At 44.0% G+C, this 18,537-nt stretch overlaps 1 protein-coding gene across 1 annotated transcript in view; it reads left to right on the top strand.

Moving 5' to 3' along the window:
• The window catches only part of CSMD2 (CUB and Sushi multiple domains 2), a 547,845-nt gene that overhangs the window by 491,895 nt on the left and 37,413 nt on the right, over nucleotides 1-18,537 (top strand). Inside the window, exons 47-53 of the mRNA XM_054571941.1 lie at nucleotides 72-260; nucleotides 3,306-3,452; nucleotides 6,434-6,622; nucleotides 11,464-11,649; nucleotides 12,566-12,760; nucleotides 14,330-14,503; nucleotides 15,779-15,952. Of these exons, the coding sequence (XP_054427916.1) occupies nucleotides 72-260; nucleotides 3,306-3,452; nucleotides 6,434-6,622; nucleotides 11,464-11,649; nucleotides 12,566-12,760; nucleotides 14,330-14,503; nucleotides 15,779-15,952 (1,254 nt within the window). The remainder of the gene's footprint in view (nucleotides 1-71; nucleotides 261-3,305; nucleotides 3,453-6,433; nucleotides 6,623-11,463; nucleotides 11,650-12,565; nucleotides 12,761-14,329; nucleotides 14,504-15,778; nucleotides 15,953-18,537) is intronic.

Genomic DNA, 18,537 nt, shown 5'->3' with positions numbered 1-18,537 from the left:
GGAAAAGCATACGTGTTGGTATAGTTCCCTCTCCATCTCATGTACCTGGTATTTCTCTTTCTTTCTCCAAGTGCACTGCCCAACGAATGAGCTTATGACAGACTCCACAGGTGTGATCCTGAGTCAGAGCTACCCTGGAAGCTACCCCCAGTTCCAGACCTGCTCTTGGCTGGTGCGAGTGGAGCCCGGCTATAACATCTCCCTCACAGTGGAGTACTTTCTCAGTGAGAAGCAGTATGATGAGTTTGAGATCTTTGATGGTAAGCCAAACGCTGTCTCACACCCTGCTGCAGGTGGCACAGGTGTGCTTTGGAACCCTAGAAGTCTATGCTGCAACCTCCCAATTAGAGCTTTCCAGAGGCTCCACATAATGTCTTCTCTACCGCCGAAACCCCAATACCATGGAAGCTGACAGGTGTAGCACCCAAGCAGCAGGGCTGCTTAGGCTGCACCCTGGATCTGCTACAGAACCCTTTCTTAATCTAGCACCTGCTCAAAACGAACACTTTGAATGTCAGCCAATGAATGGGTCATAGCAGTACCACCAAGAGAAGAATATGCTACCTGCAAACCCCCAAAGAACTTTACCAAGCATTGTGCTTCTTTCTTGATTGTAGGAGGGAAAAGGTATAATAATTTGCTCTTTAGTTTGGAGGATACATCTCAGCATGTTCTGGGCCTCTAAATCCTAAAAAAGTCACCTGAAACTTTGTAGGATTTATCTCTTACCCTCTAGAGCATATATATGTGTCTTGCAGATACATCTGCACTAATTGTCCCTTCTGGCTCATCAGGTCCAATTAATACTATGTCATCAATATAGAGAACCAATATGTTCCATTTTACAGGATGTCCAGATGGTCCACATCTCTTCATGCTGTATTATGTCAGAGAGCAAGAGAATTAACATAACTCTGGGGCAAGCCCATGAATGCATACACTCGTCTACTGCACATGAATGCAAATTGCCTATGATCCTTCTTTCTGATGGCTGTGAAAAAGAATGCATTGCTAGATCAATAACTACATTCCGTGTAACCAAGGCTATGTTAATCTGCTCTAATGAAGATAGTACGTCCGGCACAGCTACTGCAATTGAGGCTACTAATTGGTTAGGTTTGTACTGTGAGATGGACCTGGGCCAGGACTCCATTCATTACCAACCCCAGCCCTGACTCCCCTGCTCCAACAGAGGAGCCATGATAGTGCTTGGAGTCCCCAGGTATCAGCATCAGTTCAAACTCTATCCCAAAGTCTTCGAAATATATTGACACTCCCTTTTCTCCAGTAATCAGTTGCCTGATTAAATAGTGGTACATCTTTTGGGGGGAAAGAACTGAGGGAATCACCACTATATACAATTGATGCTGTTTTATAGGGTCCTTTTTCACGGGCACCCAGCCTCTCCTTCAGCCAACATGTTCTGTGGTAAGAAATGAAACCTGGCTCAAGTCTTCAAATTGGAAAATAGTAACTTTCCACTGGGACTAGCTTTCCTCGCCCTTTTGATTGTATATTCATGATCTGTTTTGTTCATATTTTCATTTATTTTGGCCACCCATCCGTCTTCCCATAGGACTACCATGTTCTGTGAGCCATCTCCATAGATCCTGCCCATAAGGCCTTCCTGGCTGCCTTGCCAGCTCCTGCTGTCCCTTTTGGTAATTATGCCAACCTCGCTTCTGACTGTTACGTGCTTCCACCTGGCCTCTGTATTCTAGAACCTTCTCATCCCCATCAATACTAGGAAGCCAGGTTCTGTGACAGCATCTCCTCCCATCAGTGTGACCTACAGAGGACAGCCATTACTCCAGGTGTCGATGACACTGGTGCTCACCCTCTCCAGTGTGTTCTATGTGGCTTTAGGACCTGGCGTGTCCCTCAGGTCCCCCTGAGGAGCCCGGTACGCTAGAGGGTGTTCTGGTCTAACACAGTGGCCCCCTCCCGGCATGCCACTTCCCAGAGCCTTTGCCCTCTCCCTTCGTGGTTTGTCCCAACAGTTCTGATGGCTCTACTTTGTCTAATGTGGTCCATTACTTTCACCAAGCCTCCAAGAGCTGTCTCAGCAGCATATTAGAATCACCACCCAGGGCTCTTTCCAGGGTGATAAGTCCTGTGTTTTGGAATATCCAACTTTCTATTCCACCTCCTTAAACCGGCCCCCTCAGGACATACTCTCAGGCATTTAACGTGAGAAAAAAGAAGAGGGAGGCTTTCTGGAAAAGTCTTGGAAAGAAAGATGGGGAACTATGTTATTTATGACATTGAGAGTTGATGTTTTCCTCTAGCTTTATTGTTACCTACTCATCCGTAAATATTTTTTCTATATGGCAGGCACTGAGCTATTTTTATTGGTTGGCCAAAAACTGTTCGTTTTCTTTTTCCATAAGCTGACTCTACTAAGTGTTTAGTTGTCTTTAACTTCCTTCAAAACAATTTTGTTAAATTGTATTGTGACAGCTGTCATATCAGCATGCATTTAAAAAAACTTCAAAATTGGTGAATTTTTGTCTAGCCATTTTAATATTGAAGATGGAAGAAAATAAGCAACATTTTTGGCATATTATGCTTTATTATATCAATAAAGGTAAAAAGACAACTGAAATTCAAAAAATGATTTGTGTAGTATATGGAGAAGGTGCATTAACTGATTGAAAGTGTCAAAAGTGGTTTCCAAAGTTTTGTGCTGGAGATTTCTCACTGGACAATGCTCCACAGTCAGGTAGAGCAGTTGAAGTTGATATCAATCCAATTGAGACATTAATTTAGAAAAGTCAACATTATACCACACAGGAGATAACCAACATACTCAAAATATCCAAATCAATAAAGTTATTGGAGAAAATGAAAAATGTGTCTTTTATTTTATGGAAAAAAAACTAATGAACTTTTTGGCCAACCCACTAGTACGCACAAGAAAAGTGAGGTGGCAAGATGGGAATTCCCAGGTTGAAAACCAGCTTTTCCATTAACCAGCTGCTTGACCTTAGGCAAGTCCCAAGATGGCAAATAGATTTCATCTCAACTACCAGCTGCTACGGATTGGAAGCGGCTTCCTGAAGCACTGCTTCAGGGCTCAGGAGGAAAGGGCACCTGGAGCAAGACCTGTGGGTGCAGAGAGCGGAGCGGAAGGACAGATGAGCAGGCTAACTCCAGCCAAGTTACCAGTCGTTCCGAGCCTTCGTGCCTTCCCCTGGGGGGGCGGGGGGGGGCGTGGCAGGAGGTGGTTACAGTAAAGGGATAGAATTTACTATCTTTGATGGCTATAATGGTCTGTAATCCTTTGTCCTGGGCTCTCATCCCAGGTCCCTCGGGGCAAAGTCCTCTGCTGAAAGCTCTCAGTGGGAATTACTCAGCTCCCCTGGTTGTCACCAGCACAAGCAACTCTGTGTACCTGCGCTGGTCGTCTGACCACGCCTACAACCGGAAGGGATTTAAGATACGCTATTCAGGTGAGTAAAACCTAAGGACTCCTGAGAAGGCCCAAAGGCCAAGAGTCCTCCATGGGACCCGGCAACCTTCTCCTCCTCTAAGTCTCTCAGACTATTACGGCACAAGTGTCTTTGACATTTTCCTACCTTCCCTGTTTCTACTCCTTTCCCCACTTTTAGCCTCTTCACTCTCTTCTGCTCATACTGCCAGCCTGAGTCTTTGGATAAGCTTATTATATGTATTGATCTAAGAATGCTGAAAGGTGATCCCATCTCTACCCCTGCTGAAATGTTAATAAAATTTCCTTAAAAGTGAAAAGCCCTAAGCCCTGGCTCATGTGGCTCAGTTGGTTGGGGCATTGTCCTGTTACCAAAAAGTTGTGGGTTTGATTTCCTTTCAGGGCACATACCTAGATTGTGAGTTTGGTTCCTGGTCTGGGCATGTGGGATCCCAGGCCCAAGCATATATGGGAGGCAACCAATCAATGCTTCTCTCTCACATCAATGTTTTTTTCTTCTCTTTTTCTTCCTTCCTCTCTCTCTAAAAAGCAATGAAAAAATGTCCTCAGATGAGGACTTAAAAAAATTTAAAAACTGAAAAACTCTTAAGACATAGGTCTCCAACTAGCACCTATTAGACAGGCAACCCATAGATGAGCTATATTTTAAGTCCAGGAACCTCTTTCTGCTCTGCAAGCTGTATCTTCTGGGCAGACTCAGAGCAAAGGCCAAGCAGACAGCCAACCAGGGCAACAATCCTCAGGGAGCGTAGAAACATCCCTGGAAATGGAAGGAGATGGAGAAAACCAAATTTATCTGAACTCCCACCATGGTGATCACTGTCTGTAGCTGGAAAGAAAACCTGATAAGCTGCTTGATCCCCAGTCTGGAGGGCAGTGGGTCCAGTGAACTGCTGGCTGGGTTCTTGTAAACTTGGAGGCAGAAATGAATGACTTAAGACCATGGGAGGTCCACCAGATCCCCTCAACACACTTCCCCTGCCTGCATTCGGCCTGCATTCCAAATAAATGTTGGACAAATTTTTAAAGAATATTGGTTCAAAGGATGTCAAAGTATAACATGCTTGAGTTACCACTTGTCTTAGTCCATGTCTTCTCATTGGCCCTCTACTTGGAAGACCAGCCCAAACTAAGTGGGCCATTGGAAGTCTTCAGGAACTCTGGGACGTGGCTTCAGGGCGGAGCAAGCCCGGCGAAGCTGAGGGGAGCCAGGGAGGAGAGGGGTCTTCATTCTCTGAGTCCATTGCCTCTGCAAAGTTGACCCGAAACTCCTTCCCCCCTTGTATGCAAGACGTATGGGGGCTCCATGACCCCCAGACTCAGTGATCAGCTCTGTCACTAACTAGTTGAATGATTATTAGACAAGTCACTTTACCTCTCCAGGCCTCAGTTTCCTCATGATGAAAAACAAATCTTAAGATACCTCTCGGGGAGATTCAGGCTGAGTTCCTAGGAGCTACTCACACCAAAGGGAAACAGCCATCCAGCAGCATTGCACTATGCTCGTTGCTAAACTAGGGTCTAAAAGCCAGTAACGAGTTGCCCTTTCCGTGCTGTCTTTACAGGCTAACCACATGTTTGGGCGTAATGAGTCAGTTGTAATTACAATACATAGGCCAAGTAGAAAACAAATTAATCACATGGTGAAGCAATTAGCAATTAAAATACAGTAGACTTGTGTAATTTGCTAGTGCCTCTATCACTGTGATTAAGTCTATTTTATAACTGAGAGTCTTGTTCTTTACTGAGGTAGACTTGTAAATATAATACGCACAGGATGCCAGTGGCAAAGCAGGAGCGAGGAAACACATCTGACTTGGAAGGAGGGTATTTAGAACACATTTCACCAGCGGAGGCATGTGGGAGGATGTGGGAAGGACCTGACACCCGCGTTCTGCCTTAGCGTATGCCGGCCTAGGAGACCCAGCCAGGAACTCTCAGAGGAATGGAGGGGCAAGCCCTGCGTGTTGCTTTGCTCACCCTTCTTTCCCGGCCTCGCAGAACTTCTCTGAGGACCCCTTGGCAGGGTTTTTTATTGCAAGTTCTCTGTGGCTGGGATTTTTGTCTCTTTCTTCATTGCTGTGTTCCCAGCACCTGGCACATAATAAACACTCCATACACATTTGTCACTTAAGTGAATGATGCTAAATTAAAACCGTACATTGAGGGGGGATTAGGACTGTGGATCCTGTGTCCTGGGTTGCCTCAGTTCCCTCTCCCTCCGCCCTCTATTGGACAGAAAGGAGAAGGACCGCTTACGGAGCACCAGTGCCCTGGGTTGGGTTGCAGGCTTTTACAAACACAGTCCTATTTAAATGATCAAAAAACCTGTGAGGTAAACATTGCCAGTCCCAATAGGCAGGTGAGGAGACCAGAGCTGAATGAGCTTCAAGGATTCATCCAAGTCACACACCTGGAAAGGTTAGAAACAGGACTTGAGTGTGGCTCTGACTCCATTGCTTCTGTTTTCTGTGTCTCTTTCGGAGCTGACAGGATTCGAGAGCCTGAACTTAGCTGTGCAGCCAAGGCCTCAAAGGGGCCCAATGCCTCCTGTTGTTCTCTTCCTTCTCCCTTGGCTTTACTAAACTGTTTGGCTGTTTTTCTTTCTTTCTTTAAGATTTTTATTTATTTATTTTTAGAGAGAGGGGAAGGGAGGGAGAGCGAGAAGAAGAGGAACATCAATGTGAGAGAAACATCCATTGGTTGCCTCTGGCCCACAACCCAGGCATGTGCCCTGACCAAGAATTGAACCAGTGATCTTTTGGTTTGCAGGACGATATCCAACCCACTGAGCACACTGGTCAGAGCAGTTTGGCTGTTTCCAAAATCAACCACTCAAACCTTTCTAAATAGCAGTGGACCTGGCCACTGTGAAGACAAGGAAATGGGGGGAGACTGGGGAAGGGGTGCACAGGATGGGACATGTCTGTCTGTCTGTCTTCCCACCTGTACATGGTCCCCTGACCTCATCTTGCTGTTCAGCCCCCTACTGCAGCCTGCCCAGGGCTCCACTCCACGGCTTCCTTCTGGGCCAGACCAGCACCCAGCCCGGAGGCTCCGTCCACTTTGGCTGCAATGCTGGCTACCGCTTGGTGGGACACAGCATGGCCATTTGCACCCGGCATCCCCAGGGCTACTACCTGTGGAGCGAGGCCATTCCTCTCTGTCAAGGTGAGAAGCAGGCGGGAAGGGGGTGACAGGCCGCTCAGGTCCTACTCACATCTTGGGTTTGTCCCAGGACCAATGGCTTCCAAATATGGGTTTTCCTCATTGATAATTCATTCATTCTTTCAGGAAGCACATATTGAGGATCCACAAAATCTTAAGCCCTGGGAATATGAATATATATGTATATATGCATAAAACACACTGTCAGTATCTTCGGAACAATGAGGAGATGGGTATTACCCACGTAAATGCAAAATGACAGGGGAAGGAAGTGCTGTATCAGGAGCATAAACCAAGTTGTTGAGCCCAGGGGAAGAAGGGACCAACCTCCTTTCGGACAGCCAGGGAGGCTTCCAGAAGACACACACTTGGGCTCACGCTCATAGAGCAAGCAGGGTGGGACCAGGCATTGGCAAGGAGGACGTTCTAGGCAACAGCAAGGGCTTTTGGAAAAGCACAGGCTTGAGAGAGCAGACAGGCAAAGCAGCTCGGGCGGGCCGGCTGAGGCACCAGGTCAGAGGGGAAGAGGGCGGGGCAGCGACTGTGCCCACATGCAGCCGCCAGCAGTCAGGCCCGTGATGCGCGCCCGGCAGTTTCCCTGCATTGCCTTTGATAATTTATGGGATTTTACAACTTAAAGTAATGTACCTTCAGACTAGTAATCTGAAAAAACTATAGATAATACCAAAGAAAAAAGTGAAAATGACCTACAGTCCCATCGGTTGAGATCACCACTGTTAACACTTTAGTACACTTCCTTTAGCCTTTTATGTATTGTTTACAAAAATGGCATCATCAGCATCCAGAACTCTCAGTATTAACATCTATCATATACTTAAATACACTTCCTTATTACTATTTTCAGTGGTTATATAACATTATGGAAAAACTGTTATTCAAGTCTTACCCTATCGTATCCTATCATTTGAATTTCTATAGTGTTTGCTACTGTAAACAGGGCTGCTATTAAAATTTTTATAATGTCATTCTTGTGAACATCCATATGTATTTCTTAAAATAAATTCCCAGAAATGAGATTGTTGAATCATAACCTGTTCAAAACGTATAGCTTTTGCAACTTATTGCCCTTCCACACTCTCAACATTATGTACTGCACTAGAAAAAGAAAAGAACCTTGCCAACTATATATGCAAGAACAGGAAACCACATTGATGTCTTATGGTCTTGTCCTTCAGTCCCCAGCGCGGTGCCATACTTTTTAATGACACCTGTCGTCTCCGACGCTCACAATCTTCTGGCCTGTGCCTGAGCTTTCTCAAAGAACAGAAACAATGTGTCATTAGTATTCTGTGCGATGCCCTGAGCAAAGGTCACAGAGAATTGACTGTCACAAATTGCAAATGTCATTTGGCTTTGATTTTAGTGTCTCTATCAGCACAGACACTATGTCTTTTTTTTCCCAGAGCTCCTATTGAAACCTACCAGTGCCTCTCATCTCTTTTATCTTTTGTCACTTCCCCAAAGTAAGCCTCTCCAGGCTCTGTCCATGCATCCTCATGCCGCTCTGTGCCTTTTCTCCCCAGCCCTACCCAAGCTTCCCTCTGATGTTCTCCCCCGCCAGCCATTCCCCCTCTGCTCCCTGGATTCCTGGTTCCATGGCCCACAACATACACCCTTGGTCCCTACCCAGAGGGGCTCTCTTCCCCTCCTCCCTCCACAGAGACTGTGTCACTCCTCTGAGAACAGGGACCCTGTGGCCCTTTCCAGTGGAGGGTATTGATCCCCCATTTCCCACACAGCCCAGGGCCAGGAAAGCCCTGAAATTCCTCCAATCCCCCATTGCTGCTTCTGGACCATGACTTCTCCACCAACAAATAAATCCCTCGTAGAGTCTACATTTCCTAATGCTTTCTCTCTCCTTCCCCAGCCCATCCTCTCACTATGTGCCCTCCCCTTCGGAGACATCCTTCCACCACACGTTTCAAATACCTTGTGATTCTCTCCCTGCCTCTGCAACCCACAGAAAGTGTCCCTCTTACCTGGGTTTTGGGGGATTGTGTTTTGACATGAAGATCAGGAGACAGGCTTTTAGACTCTTAGGCTGGAAAGTTATCTTTTGTCTTCTTAGTTATCCGCAAGGGAAGGGCCAGGCCAGGGGCTGAGAGAAGGGGCTGCTGTCCACTTCCTTCACCCACTGCCTGATGGACTCCCCATGCAAAATATCAGTGGGGATCTAAGTATTTCTTCCCAAAGGGTTCAAGGAAACAAGGCAGTTAGGTGGGTCATCAGATTAGCTAACCTGGTACCACTGAAGGAGTTTAAAGGCTTGCTATTCAGTCATTAATTGAGCACCATGTTCAAATGCTCCCTTATTATATTGCTGAAGAACGAAGCCCCATTGCCCAGGTTCACTTTATCCCCAGTGGCCAAGTCTCATCAAGGCTGATGCCGGAAGTGGCCAGACAGGAAGGCGAGAGGTAGAGTTCCAGAAAAGACGACCCAGTTTAGAATGCTAGCATGAAGACAGGCAGATGTTGCCAAGATTCAGGTCGTAGTGGAGTCTAGAAGACCCAACCCAGCATGTAGAATAGGTAGACTCAGTGTTTGGAACCTGCATGAGTTTGGTTTTTTTTTTTGTTTTTTTTTTTTAATGCTCTCTGTCCTGACCAACGTGGCTCAGCTGGTTGGGTGTCATCCAACAAAGCAAAAGGTTGCTGGTTCAATTCCCAGTCAGGGCACATGCCTGGGTTACAGGATCAGTCATGGGTTGAGGCACATACTAGAGGCAACCGATCAATGTTTCTCACACATCAATGTTTCTCTCCTTCTCTTTTGCCCTCTAAATAAATAAATAATACTCCCTTATTTCCTCACTCCTTCCATTTCTGATCCTCCTCTTTTGGTCCCACGTCTGGTCTTAGAATCCTTCTTCCATCTTGGTATCTTAACCCCTCTCCCTCTGGACAGTCCATCCTTCTCCATGCCATTGTCGTAATGGAGTGCTAGCCCTATTCCTCTTCTTGGTTCTGGAAATTCTAGTAACATCAAACATCACTGTTAGCTTGAGCTTCTGACTCTGGGGGAGGGAGGTCTGAGCTCTAGACTAGTTTACAGAGGGTGTGGATGAGAGACTGTAGCGGGCACTCTGATTAGCCTCTTGATTAGCATCAGGAGCATCTGTGTAAGAGCTTCTGAACTATATCAAAGGGCAGGCATGGTTTGTAAGCATTGATTTCTTCCCTCCAATAAACATCGTGTTGACCCTGCTCCTTATAAAATCATGACCCTGGCCAAGTCGCTGCACACCTTTCTCTCCTGAGTTGTCACCGGGAGATTCCTTTCTTCATATTCCTGAGTTAGTTCTACCATTGTTATATCCTATATTGGGCCCTTTCTTGGTTTTAATGCTCTTTTTGATGGAGTATATAGCCTTAGGTAAATTCCATGGAAAGGGTTCATAAGAGATGAATTGTATGAATTTTTAAATGTCTGAAAATTATTATTTTTGCTATCACACCTGGTGGATAGGTTGACTAGGTAAAATTCTAGGATATGAATCGCTTCCTTCAGAAATGCAAAGGTATTGTTCTATTATCTTTGAACACCTCTTGTTGCTGATGGGAAATCTGAGGCTGGTCTGATTCTCATTCCTCCACAGGGATGTCATTTTGCCCTCTTTCTCTAGGAAATTATAGGAATTTCTGTGTGTCTTTGGTCTTCTGAAACTCCGTGATGGTGAATCTAAGAATGGTTCTCTTTGCGTCCCTTTGGCTTCCTCTCATTCTGGAGATGGTGTCTCTCTTTGGCTCTGGGAAATTTTCATCTGTGATCATTCTGTCCCCTCCGCTTGCTCTGTTGTCTCCTTCTGGAATCCTGACCCATTAGATGTTGGACCTCCAGGATTGATCCACTGCACTTTCAGTCCTTTGTAACCATTTTCAGTATTTATCCTTTCGGCCTATATTGGTAATTCCCTTTCATTTTAATCTCCATCCTTTCAATTGAATGTTTACTTTGGCAATCAAATGTTTAAATTAAAAGAGTTCTTGTTCTCTTTTTGTTTTTATTTTTTCTCATTTTATGAATATATGTTACCTTGATTTTCTCAAGATACTATTTACTAAAGAGAAGCTTAAAGATTATTATATATCTCCAATTGAATGAGTTTTTTCCTGTTTTTAATCTATATGTCTCTCATGCTGCTATTTTTCTTAATATGTATCATGATCCTTGATTGTTCATATTTTGAAGTAAAAGCTAGGTTGATTTTTTTTCAGGTAGCAGATGTGAGTTGCCTCTGCTGGTATTACATACAGATGTTTTTGCCCCCTGGGTCTCCCCTGTGAATAAGAAGTGCAGTTGAGTGTGCTGCAGGGCTGAGCAGGCAGGGAGCAGCCTGTAGGCTCTGAGAGCCCTTAAGTCCTAGATTTAAAAGAGTTTTACTCTGAGATGCCAGCTCTCACCTCAGCGGCCTTCATTCTCTCAAGGGAGTTTTTTGGGGTTTTCTGTTTTCCCCTCAAATGGGAAAGAGGACCCTCTGTGTTTAGTTTGAAGAACACGTGCCTGAATGCCTCCACACTGTGCGCAGGGACAGAAGACTAGTCTCACCTCGTAGCTCCCTCCCATGTATTTATTTTTGTCTGTGGCTTCTTGGCACCATTTAATCCACCAACAAACTTCTATCTACATTTCATCCTCCAAAGTTTTTTTTTTTTTTAACTCTATTCTGCTAGTGATCCTCCTATTTTTCTTGTTAAAAAGATTTTTCCTTTTAGTATTTACTAAAATTTTATTAGGGTATCAGGGTAGAGGAAAGATAAAAAATATATTCTCATAACTCCATCTGGAAGCAGACAAGCTCGTGACATTTCTCCCTTTGCTAGCTCTTTCCTGCGGGCTTCCTGAGGCTCCTAAGAATGGAATGGTGTTTGGCAAAGAATACACAGTGGGGACCAAAGCTGTGTACAGCTGCAGCGAAGGCTACCACCTGCAGGCAGGTGCTGAATCCACAGCAGAGTGTCTGGAGACAGGCCTATGGAGCAACCACAACGTTCCTCCGCAGTGTGTCCGTGAGTCCTTGGGCGGCAGAGGCGAGGGCAGAGGGGGAGGGTTGGTTAGCACTGGAAAGAGTCCTGCAGGGAGCGAGCTGAAAACCCAGTGGGGGCAGAAGGCAGGTTCATGAGGTTGAGGATTCAAAAAGCAGAGACAGATGAGTAGTATCATCTACCAACTTAGGTTCCCATTTGAAATTGCTCTCAAATCATTGATAACCATTGCACCCTGAGTTATTCCAATAAAGCATCATAGAACTTGGGGATGACCTACTCCACTTCCTTTTAGATGGAAAAACTGTCAGAACATTTGCACCAATGTCCTTTGATCACAGAACTCCAAAACGACGGAGGTACAGATCAGCTTTAAGGCCAAAGTCACAACGGGCAGCCTAATGGGCCCTATCTAATCCAAAGATACAGGGTTTTGTATTTTTCTTTTGTGTTGTCTCTTTGACCTACCATATAATTTATAAAAATTCATAATTACCTTCCAACATTTTAAAATTAAGAAATTTATATAAAAATCCCTATTTCTAGCTTTTCTTGAAAATGATGATCTGGCCACTTGGATCCATGTGGTAAATGATAATGATAATTTTTCCTATTACATTAAGGTGAAACATTATTTTTTTTTATCCCCTAAAAAAAGACAGAAAGAAAGAAAATGAAGATCTGACCAAATAGAACTTGCAACCTCCCATCCGACAATCAGTGTTGACTGAGTAGCACCTCCCTTTTTTGGTGGGGTGCAGATCTGCCCTTCCTAGTTGGCCTCATTCCCCATCCAGCCCACTCCAGCCATTACGAAACCTGCCTGGGGACTGAAGACTCTCACACTCGGCATTACTGTCTGCCAGTCCCCAGCTCTGGCCTTGCCAGTGTCTTCCATAATTAATTAATTAATCCTCCTCACTGCTCCTTGTCTGCCCAGCTGTGACCTGTCCCGACATCAGCAGCATCGGCGTGGAGCATGGCCGATGGAGGCTCATCTTTGAGACGCAGTACCAGTTCCAGGCCCAGCTGATGCTCATCTGCGATGCTGGCTTCTACTATACTGGCCAAAGAGTTATCCGCTGTCAGGCCAATGGCAAATGGAGCCTCGGGAACTCTATGCCCACGTGCCAAAGTAAGCCCAGGAGGGGTGGGCGGGCAGATTGGGCTCAGTGCCTGCTACCTGAACTGTCTCATACACGGGGAGGAAGAGAGGGGTATTACGTGGGATTACAGTGTACCTCTTTTTTAACACACACCTTGAATCAGGAGTGGGGGCGATGCCTACTGCTTTAAGGAAGCACTTCTTAGCATGTTCTCATCTTATTAAAAAGCTGCCTTTGTCCAGATAAACATCCACTAATTCATTTATTCAGCATTCATGCCAGATATGGTAGAGGTATGAAGAGAAAAGTTTGTGGCTCCTGCCCACCAGGAGCGTATAGTCTGCTGGAGAGGCAGATAAGTAAGGACACAGTGATATTGGGGTGTAATAAGACTGGTCGTGGGAGTGTGTACAAACAGAAGGGACATAGCACGTGGGCCAGGCCACCTAGGTGCGCCTGTCTCTCCTTCATTGCAGATTGTTTTTCCTTGGTTCTTCAAGAGAGTATCAAAATTCAGGGTCCCGGGGAAGCCACTGTAAGAGAGAGGTGTATTAGGGAGTGCTCCTGGGTCACTGCCTGTGGGAGGGGAGGGAAGGATGCAGGACGGGGAAGATGGACATGCTGGGCTCGGACGCAGTAGCGGTGAAGGCCTCAGTCCGCCCCACAGGGGCAGTTTGTACCTCCACGCTGACCAAGCATTGGGTGCAGGCTGCCCTGACAGGAGAGCACGTCTTTACGTGGGAGGACTCTTCAATCAAGGCAACCTGAAGAAGGTTGGCCACTGAAGGTTCCTTGCGAGCCACTGGGGAAGTAAATCCTTTGGTCCTAAATGGAGGTCTGAGTGACTCACCACAGCATCCACTATAATAGGAGATACTCATAACATTCACCTAATCAATTGGATGTGATAGAGGAAGTATTTGTAAAGGGACAGAAGAAGATAGCTCGTCAATGAGCCGTGGGAAGTTTGAGATTGAGAGGAGCGGTGGCTTCCCAGCACCTATGATCCGAGACACCGTTGTCTTGTCATCCAAGTGCAGGCTCCACAAAGGAGTATAATCATGTCAGTGGCAGAGTGGGAGTCATGAGCTCATTATAGTGAAGCGACTCCCATTGCAATGCAGCCTGGGCTATTGGGCCTCACCCCGTATGTCAGCCAGCGGCCGCCTGCAGCGCTCTGTTAAGGACTGCAAGGCTGCGGCTGTGCTCAGCAGAAATGACAAGGAAATTGATTTACAGTGTCTTCTCTGAATGCTAAGAAGCATACCACTGAATTACCATTTCTCCTGTCTGGTGGTTCCTAACAAGGGCACACCTCTGAACCACCTGAGTTTTTAAAAAATCCATGTGCCTGGGCCAGAGATTATGAGTCATGGGTCCAGAGTGCAGCCTGAACATGTTTAAAGCTCCTCAGGTGCTTCTAGCAACACCCTCAGTTGAGAAGCACCGCTCCCGTGTAACATCACACGAGTCACTATCACGACCCACGTTCCGGTCATGAGTCCCAGGAGAGTAAGGTTAGACAGATCCTATTTTTGTCCTATTCTTGCTAATCAGAAGCAGCACGTGTCTTACTGAGCATTTTGTTATCTTTTTAGTCATCTCCTGTGGAGAGCTCCCCGTCCCACCCAATGGGCACCGCATCGGAACATTGTCCGTGTACGGGGCAACAGCCATCTTCTCCTGCAACTCCGGATACACGCTGGTGGGCTCCCGGGTGAGGGAGTGCATGGCCAACGGACTCTGGAGTGGCTCTGAAGTCCGCTGTCTTGGTAAGTGACCTCCCCAGGCCCAACCTGCCCATTTTCCTTCCTGGGGGCAGGTTAGATCTTTCGAAAGCAGGATCCCAATCTTAGGACAGCATCATCTTACCTTCATAAAATGCATAATTCAAACACCAGCTATTGAGCATCTACCATGACTAAAACCCTAGACTAGTGTCTATTGGGGATCCCAAAAAGAATGAGAACCTCTTAAAGCCTGATGAGACACACCTTTGAGGGGTTCTCATTCTGATCAAAAAGACAGCCCCTTATTGGCCCTTGAATGCTGGGTGAAGCCCCAGTCTCCACCATCAGGGCAAGGCACGGAGACAACTGCCTGTGGCACACATAAAATACCCTTTTTATTATCTGTTAGCAAGTTTTACATATATATGTATTTTACATATACTATATAATATATAAATATATTCCTGTCACTGGCCTATTCTATACAGTTTATATATATACACACATATAGATAAGCTATGATCAACTCATTTTTTAAAAACCTGGCTTACAAAGAGTGAAGTTATTATTTCCCCCATGGTTAATCCATCCCCTGCCTAAACCTTAGATACTAAGGTTCCCCCTCTCTCTCTTCTCACTCCTGCAGTGCAAAGGAGGGACCCAACTACACAAACCTCATAGCATAGATTGGATGGTCTGTTCCCCAGTCCACAGGGCTGCCCTCCCACTGTCCCAGGCTCCTGTTGAGGTCACACAGAGCCAAAGAATGCTGCTGGGAGTGCTAGGAATATGCTCTACCCAAATGCCGTTTAATACAAATAGCTCACCTGGGTTTCCATTGTCTGTGTGCCTTGTCTCTCAAGGAGAAGAAAGGATGAATTTAGCCAGACCACCTGCTTTTACATGGTTATTTTTAACACAAGACTTCAGCTGCCTTACTGCACATGGTGCCCTCCAGTAAATGTTCAGTAAATGCTGGTTGATGAGAATGGAGCTGGGGTGAGGGGCCCAGGGAAGTAACAGTGATCGTTTCTCACCTGCATGTAGACATGGAAACTAAAGATCAGAGATAGAAGCCATATGGGATGCAGCCTTGGGATTTGGGGTTGCCAAGTCTTCAACACCATTGCTATGATGTCTCGGATTCCTGAAGTCACTCCTAGATGACTACTTTCCGGGGGAGATGGGAAAACAATGGGTGGGTGGGCACTTGGTTCTTTCTCCACCATCTCTGTCTCTTCCTACCCTGACCAAGCCCCACTTCATTTTCTGCCAGCTCCTCTTTAATTTACACCCCTTTCCCATCCCCCATCAAAGCTGGACACTGCGGGACGCCTGAGCCCATTGTCAATGGACACATCAATGGGGAGAACTACAATTACCGGGGCAGCGTGGTGTATCAATGCAACGCCGGCTTCCGCCTGATCGGCATGTCCGTGCGCATCTGCCAGCAGGATCATCACTGGTCGGGCAAGACCCCTTTCTGTGTGCGTAAGTATGTTATCCGCTCTCCCTAGTCATGGGCTCAGATTCGGCATGGACCAACTCCCTTGTTCTCTTGATTAGGGTAGCTAGAAGTTTTGCATACTTATTTCAAAGATGCAATTATTACATCTGTTGTTTTTAGTTTTCTTCATATCACTAATTATTGCTTTTACCTTTATTATTTCTTTCCTCGTGATTTCTTTTGGTTAACTTTTTTGTTCATTTTCTATCTGTTGAGTTGGGAATTTAATTCACTTAACTTAATTCTTTCATTCTTGTTGACTGTCATGCTATAAGTGTTTAGGACATTGAAATTTCTTCTAATCACTACTCTAATTGTATCACGTAGATTACAATAATTCATATTTTATTATTTAGCAGAATTTCTGCAATTTTGGCATTAATTTCCCCTTTAACCCAGAAGTTTTTAAATAGAAGAGTATTTTTTAAATTCGAGGTGAAGGACTTTTTTAATTTTTATTTTGTTATTTATTTCTAACTTTATTGCATACATTGTATTTCTATTTCGTGGGCTTTACTGACGCTCTCTTTGAGGCTTAATATTTTATCAGTTGTTATGAGTGTTCCATGTGCATTTGAACAGAAAGGGTATTAGAGTGTAAAGTTCTATATGTAGTCATGAGATGTGCCTTATTGATTATGTTATTTATACCTTGTGTACACTTATTTATTTTTTACCACTTGTTTTGTTCTGAGAGGTGTTTTTAAAACTTCCTATTTTTAGTGTGCTTCTGTTTAATTTTCCTTGCATTTCCAGCAGTTTCTGCTACATAGAAGTAGTTGCTATGTTACTTGGTGCATAGATATTCATAACTATTAAACTTACATTGCAGATTGTGATTTTAGCCTTTAAAAATGTATTCCCTGACACTTTAATATTTTTGACTTGAACTGCACTGTGCCTGATATTAGGCTTACAGTCCTTACTTTCATCCTTAGCGTCATAAACAACATTTTGTTCTTATCACATTTTAATGCCATTAGCCCTCCATTTTTTTATTTAACCATTTACTATCTAGTTTATAAATTTTAATAGCATCCTTTGACTTTCCCCTATTGACTGTACAACTATCAATGAGCCTATTCTGCATTTCTTTCCTCGCCCCTTCCTCCTCCCACTTTTAGTTGCATTATGTCTACTTTGTCAGAACATAAACTGTTTATTATAGTGTTTATATAATATCATTCTACCCTTTACTCCTAGATCTACCATTAAATATATTAAAGCTCACCAACACTGCTAGTGTTTTCCCACTTACCCCCTAGTTGCGTCAAGCTCAACCTCTTGTGTAATGCATCCTTCAATAATGTCTCCTTTACATAATGTTCCCCAAGTTCTTACATATTTAAAATTGTTTCTCTGACCTTAAAATGTGAAGGATAGCTGGATTATATGTAAAACCCTTGGCCACTATTTCTTTCTTTGGTTTTCTTAAAAATGCTCTTTCATCATCATCTTGCTTTGCATGTTACTCTGAAGAATTCAAATATTAGTTTATTTCTATTGCTCTTATAAGTTCCTTGGTGGCTTTTCTTGGGACCCTGATGATTGTTTTTCTTTATCCTTGAAGTCTAATATTTTACTTGAATATACCAGAGTTTACTGTTCAAAGACAATTTCTCCAGGTATACTGTGGACCTCAGAATATGTAGATCCAAGTCTTATTTCTGAAACATGTTCTTGAATTATAGTTTTAAACACTAATTCAAACCCACTGCTTTGTTTTCCTTCTAAATCAACTCATATTATCTGTATAAATCTTTTTTGCCTGTTTTCTGTTTCAGCCTGTCTCTGATTAATTTTACTTCTTTCTTTTTAAATCTTATTTTAATTCTCTTGGTATTTGCCTGACTTTCCTCATTACCTTTTGGTTAATTACCACTTGCCAATATTCTCCCTCTTATAATTTAGTCTTTATTTCTGAGATAATTTTGTCTTTTTCTTTAATTCTTCCCTGCATGTCATCAGTTATCTTTTAATTTTCTCCCATGTTTTGTCCATGTCTTGTTTTAGTTTTTTATTTCCTGATACAAAAAAATTTAGTTTTATTATTTCCTGATTCTCAAGATGGCTTTTCATATCTCCATATAACTTGTGTGTTAATATTTAATTCACTTTATAGTGTTGTTACAGTTTTATTATGTTTCATGTGTTTTGTTTTTGATGATATTTTCGTCAGCTGAGAAGTTCTGATTCTTCATTTCTATTTTCTTTTTATCATAGCTTTGTACAGATTTAGGCTGTTGTTTTCTGTTCAGTTTGTGGCTTGAGGGTGGTTTACAAGAGTACCCCCTTCTGTCAATGTAGCAAAATATGATTGTTTTGGTTTTTGTTTTAAATTTATTTTTCATTTAAGTATAGTTGGTATACAATCTTATATTGGCTATATTAGTTTCAGGTGTACAATATAGTGACTCAACATTTTTATACATTACAATGTGATAACACACTAATTCTAGTAATCACCTGTCACCATGTAAACTTATCAAAATATTATTGAGCCTTTCCACCCATAACCTTCTTCCTTCTGGTAACCATCCCTTTGATTTCTGTTTATATTAGTCTGTTT

This window comes from Pteronotus mesoamericanus, unplaced genomic scaffold (assembly GCF_021234165.1).
Source record: "Pteronotus mesoamericanus isolate MK-2021 breed Mesoamerican mustached bat unplaced genomic scaffold, CSHL_Meso_final contig_221, whole genome shotgun sequence".
In the NCBI taxonomy this organism is placed as follows: domain Eukaryota; kingdom Metazoa; phylum Chordata; class Mammalia; order Chiroptera; family Mormoopidae; genus Pteronotus; species Pteronotus mesoamericanus.
This window is presented reverse-complemented; position numbering and strand designations above follow the sequence as displayed.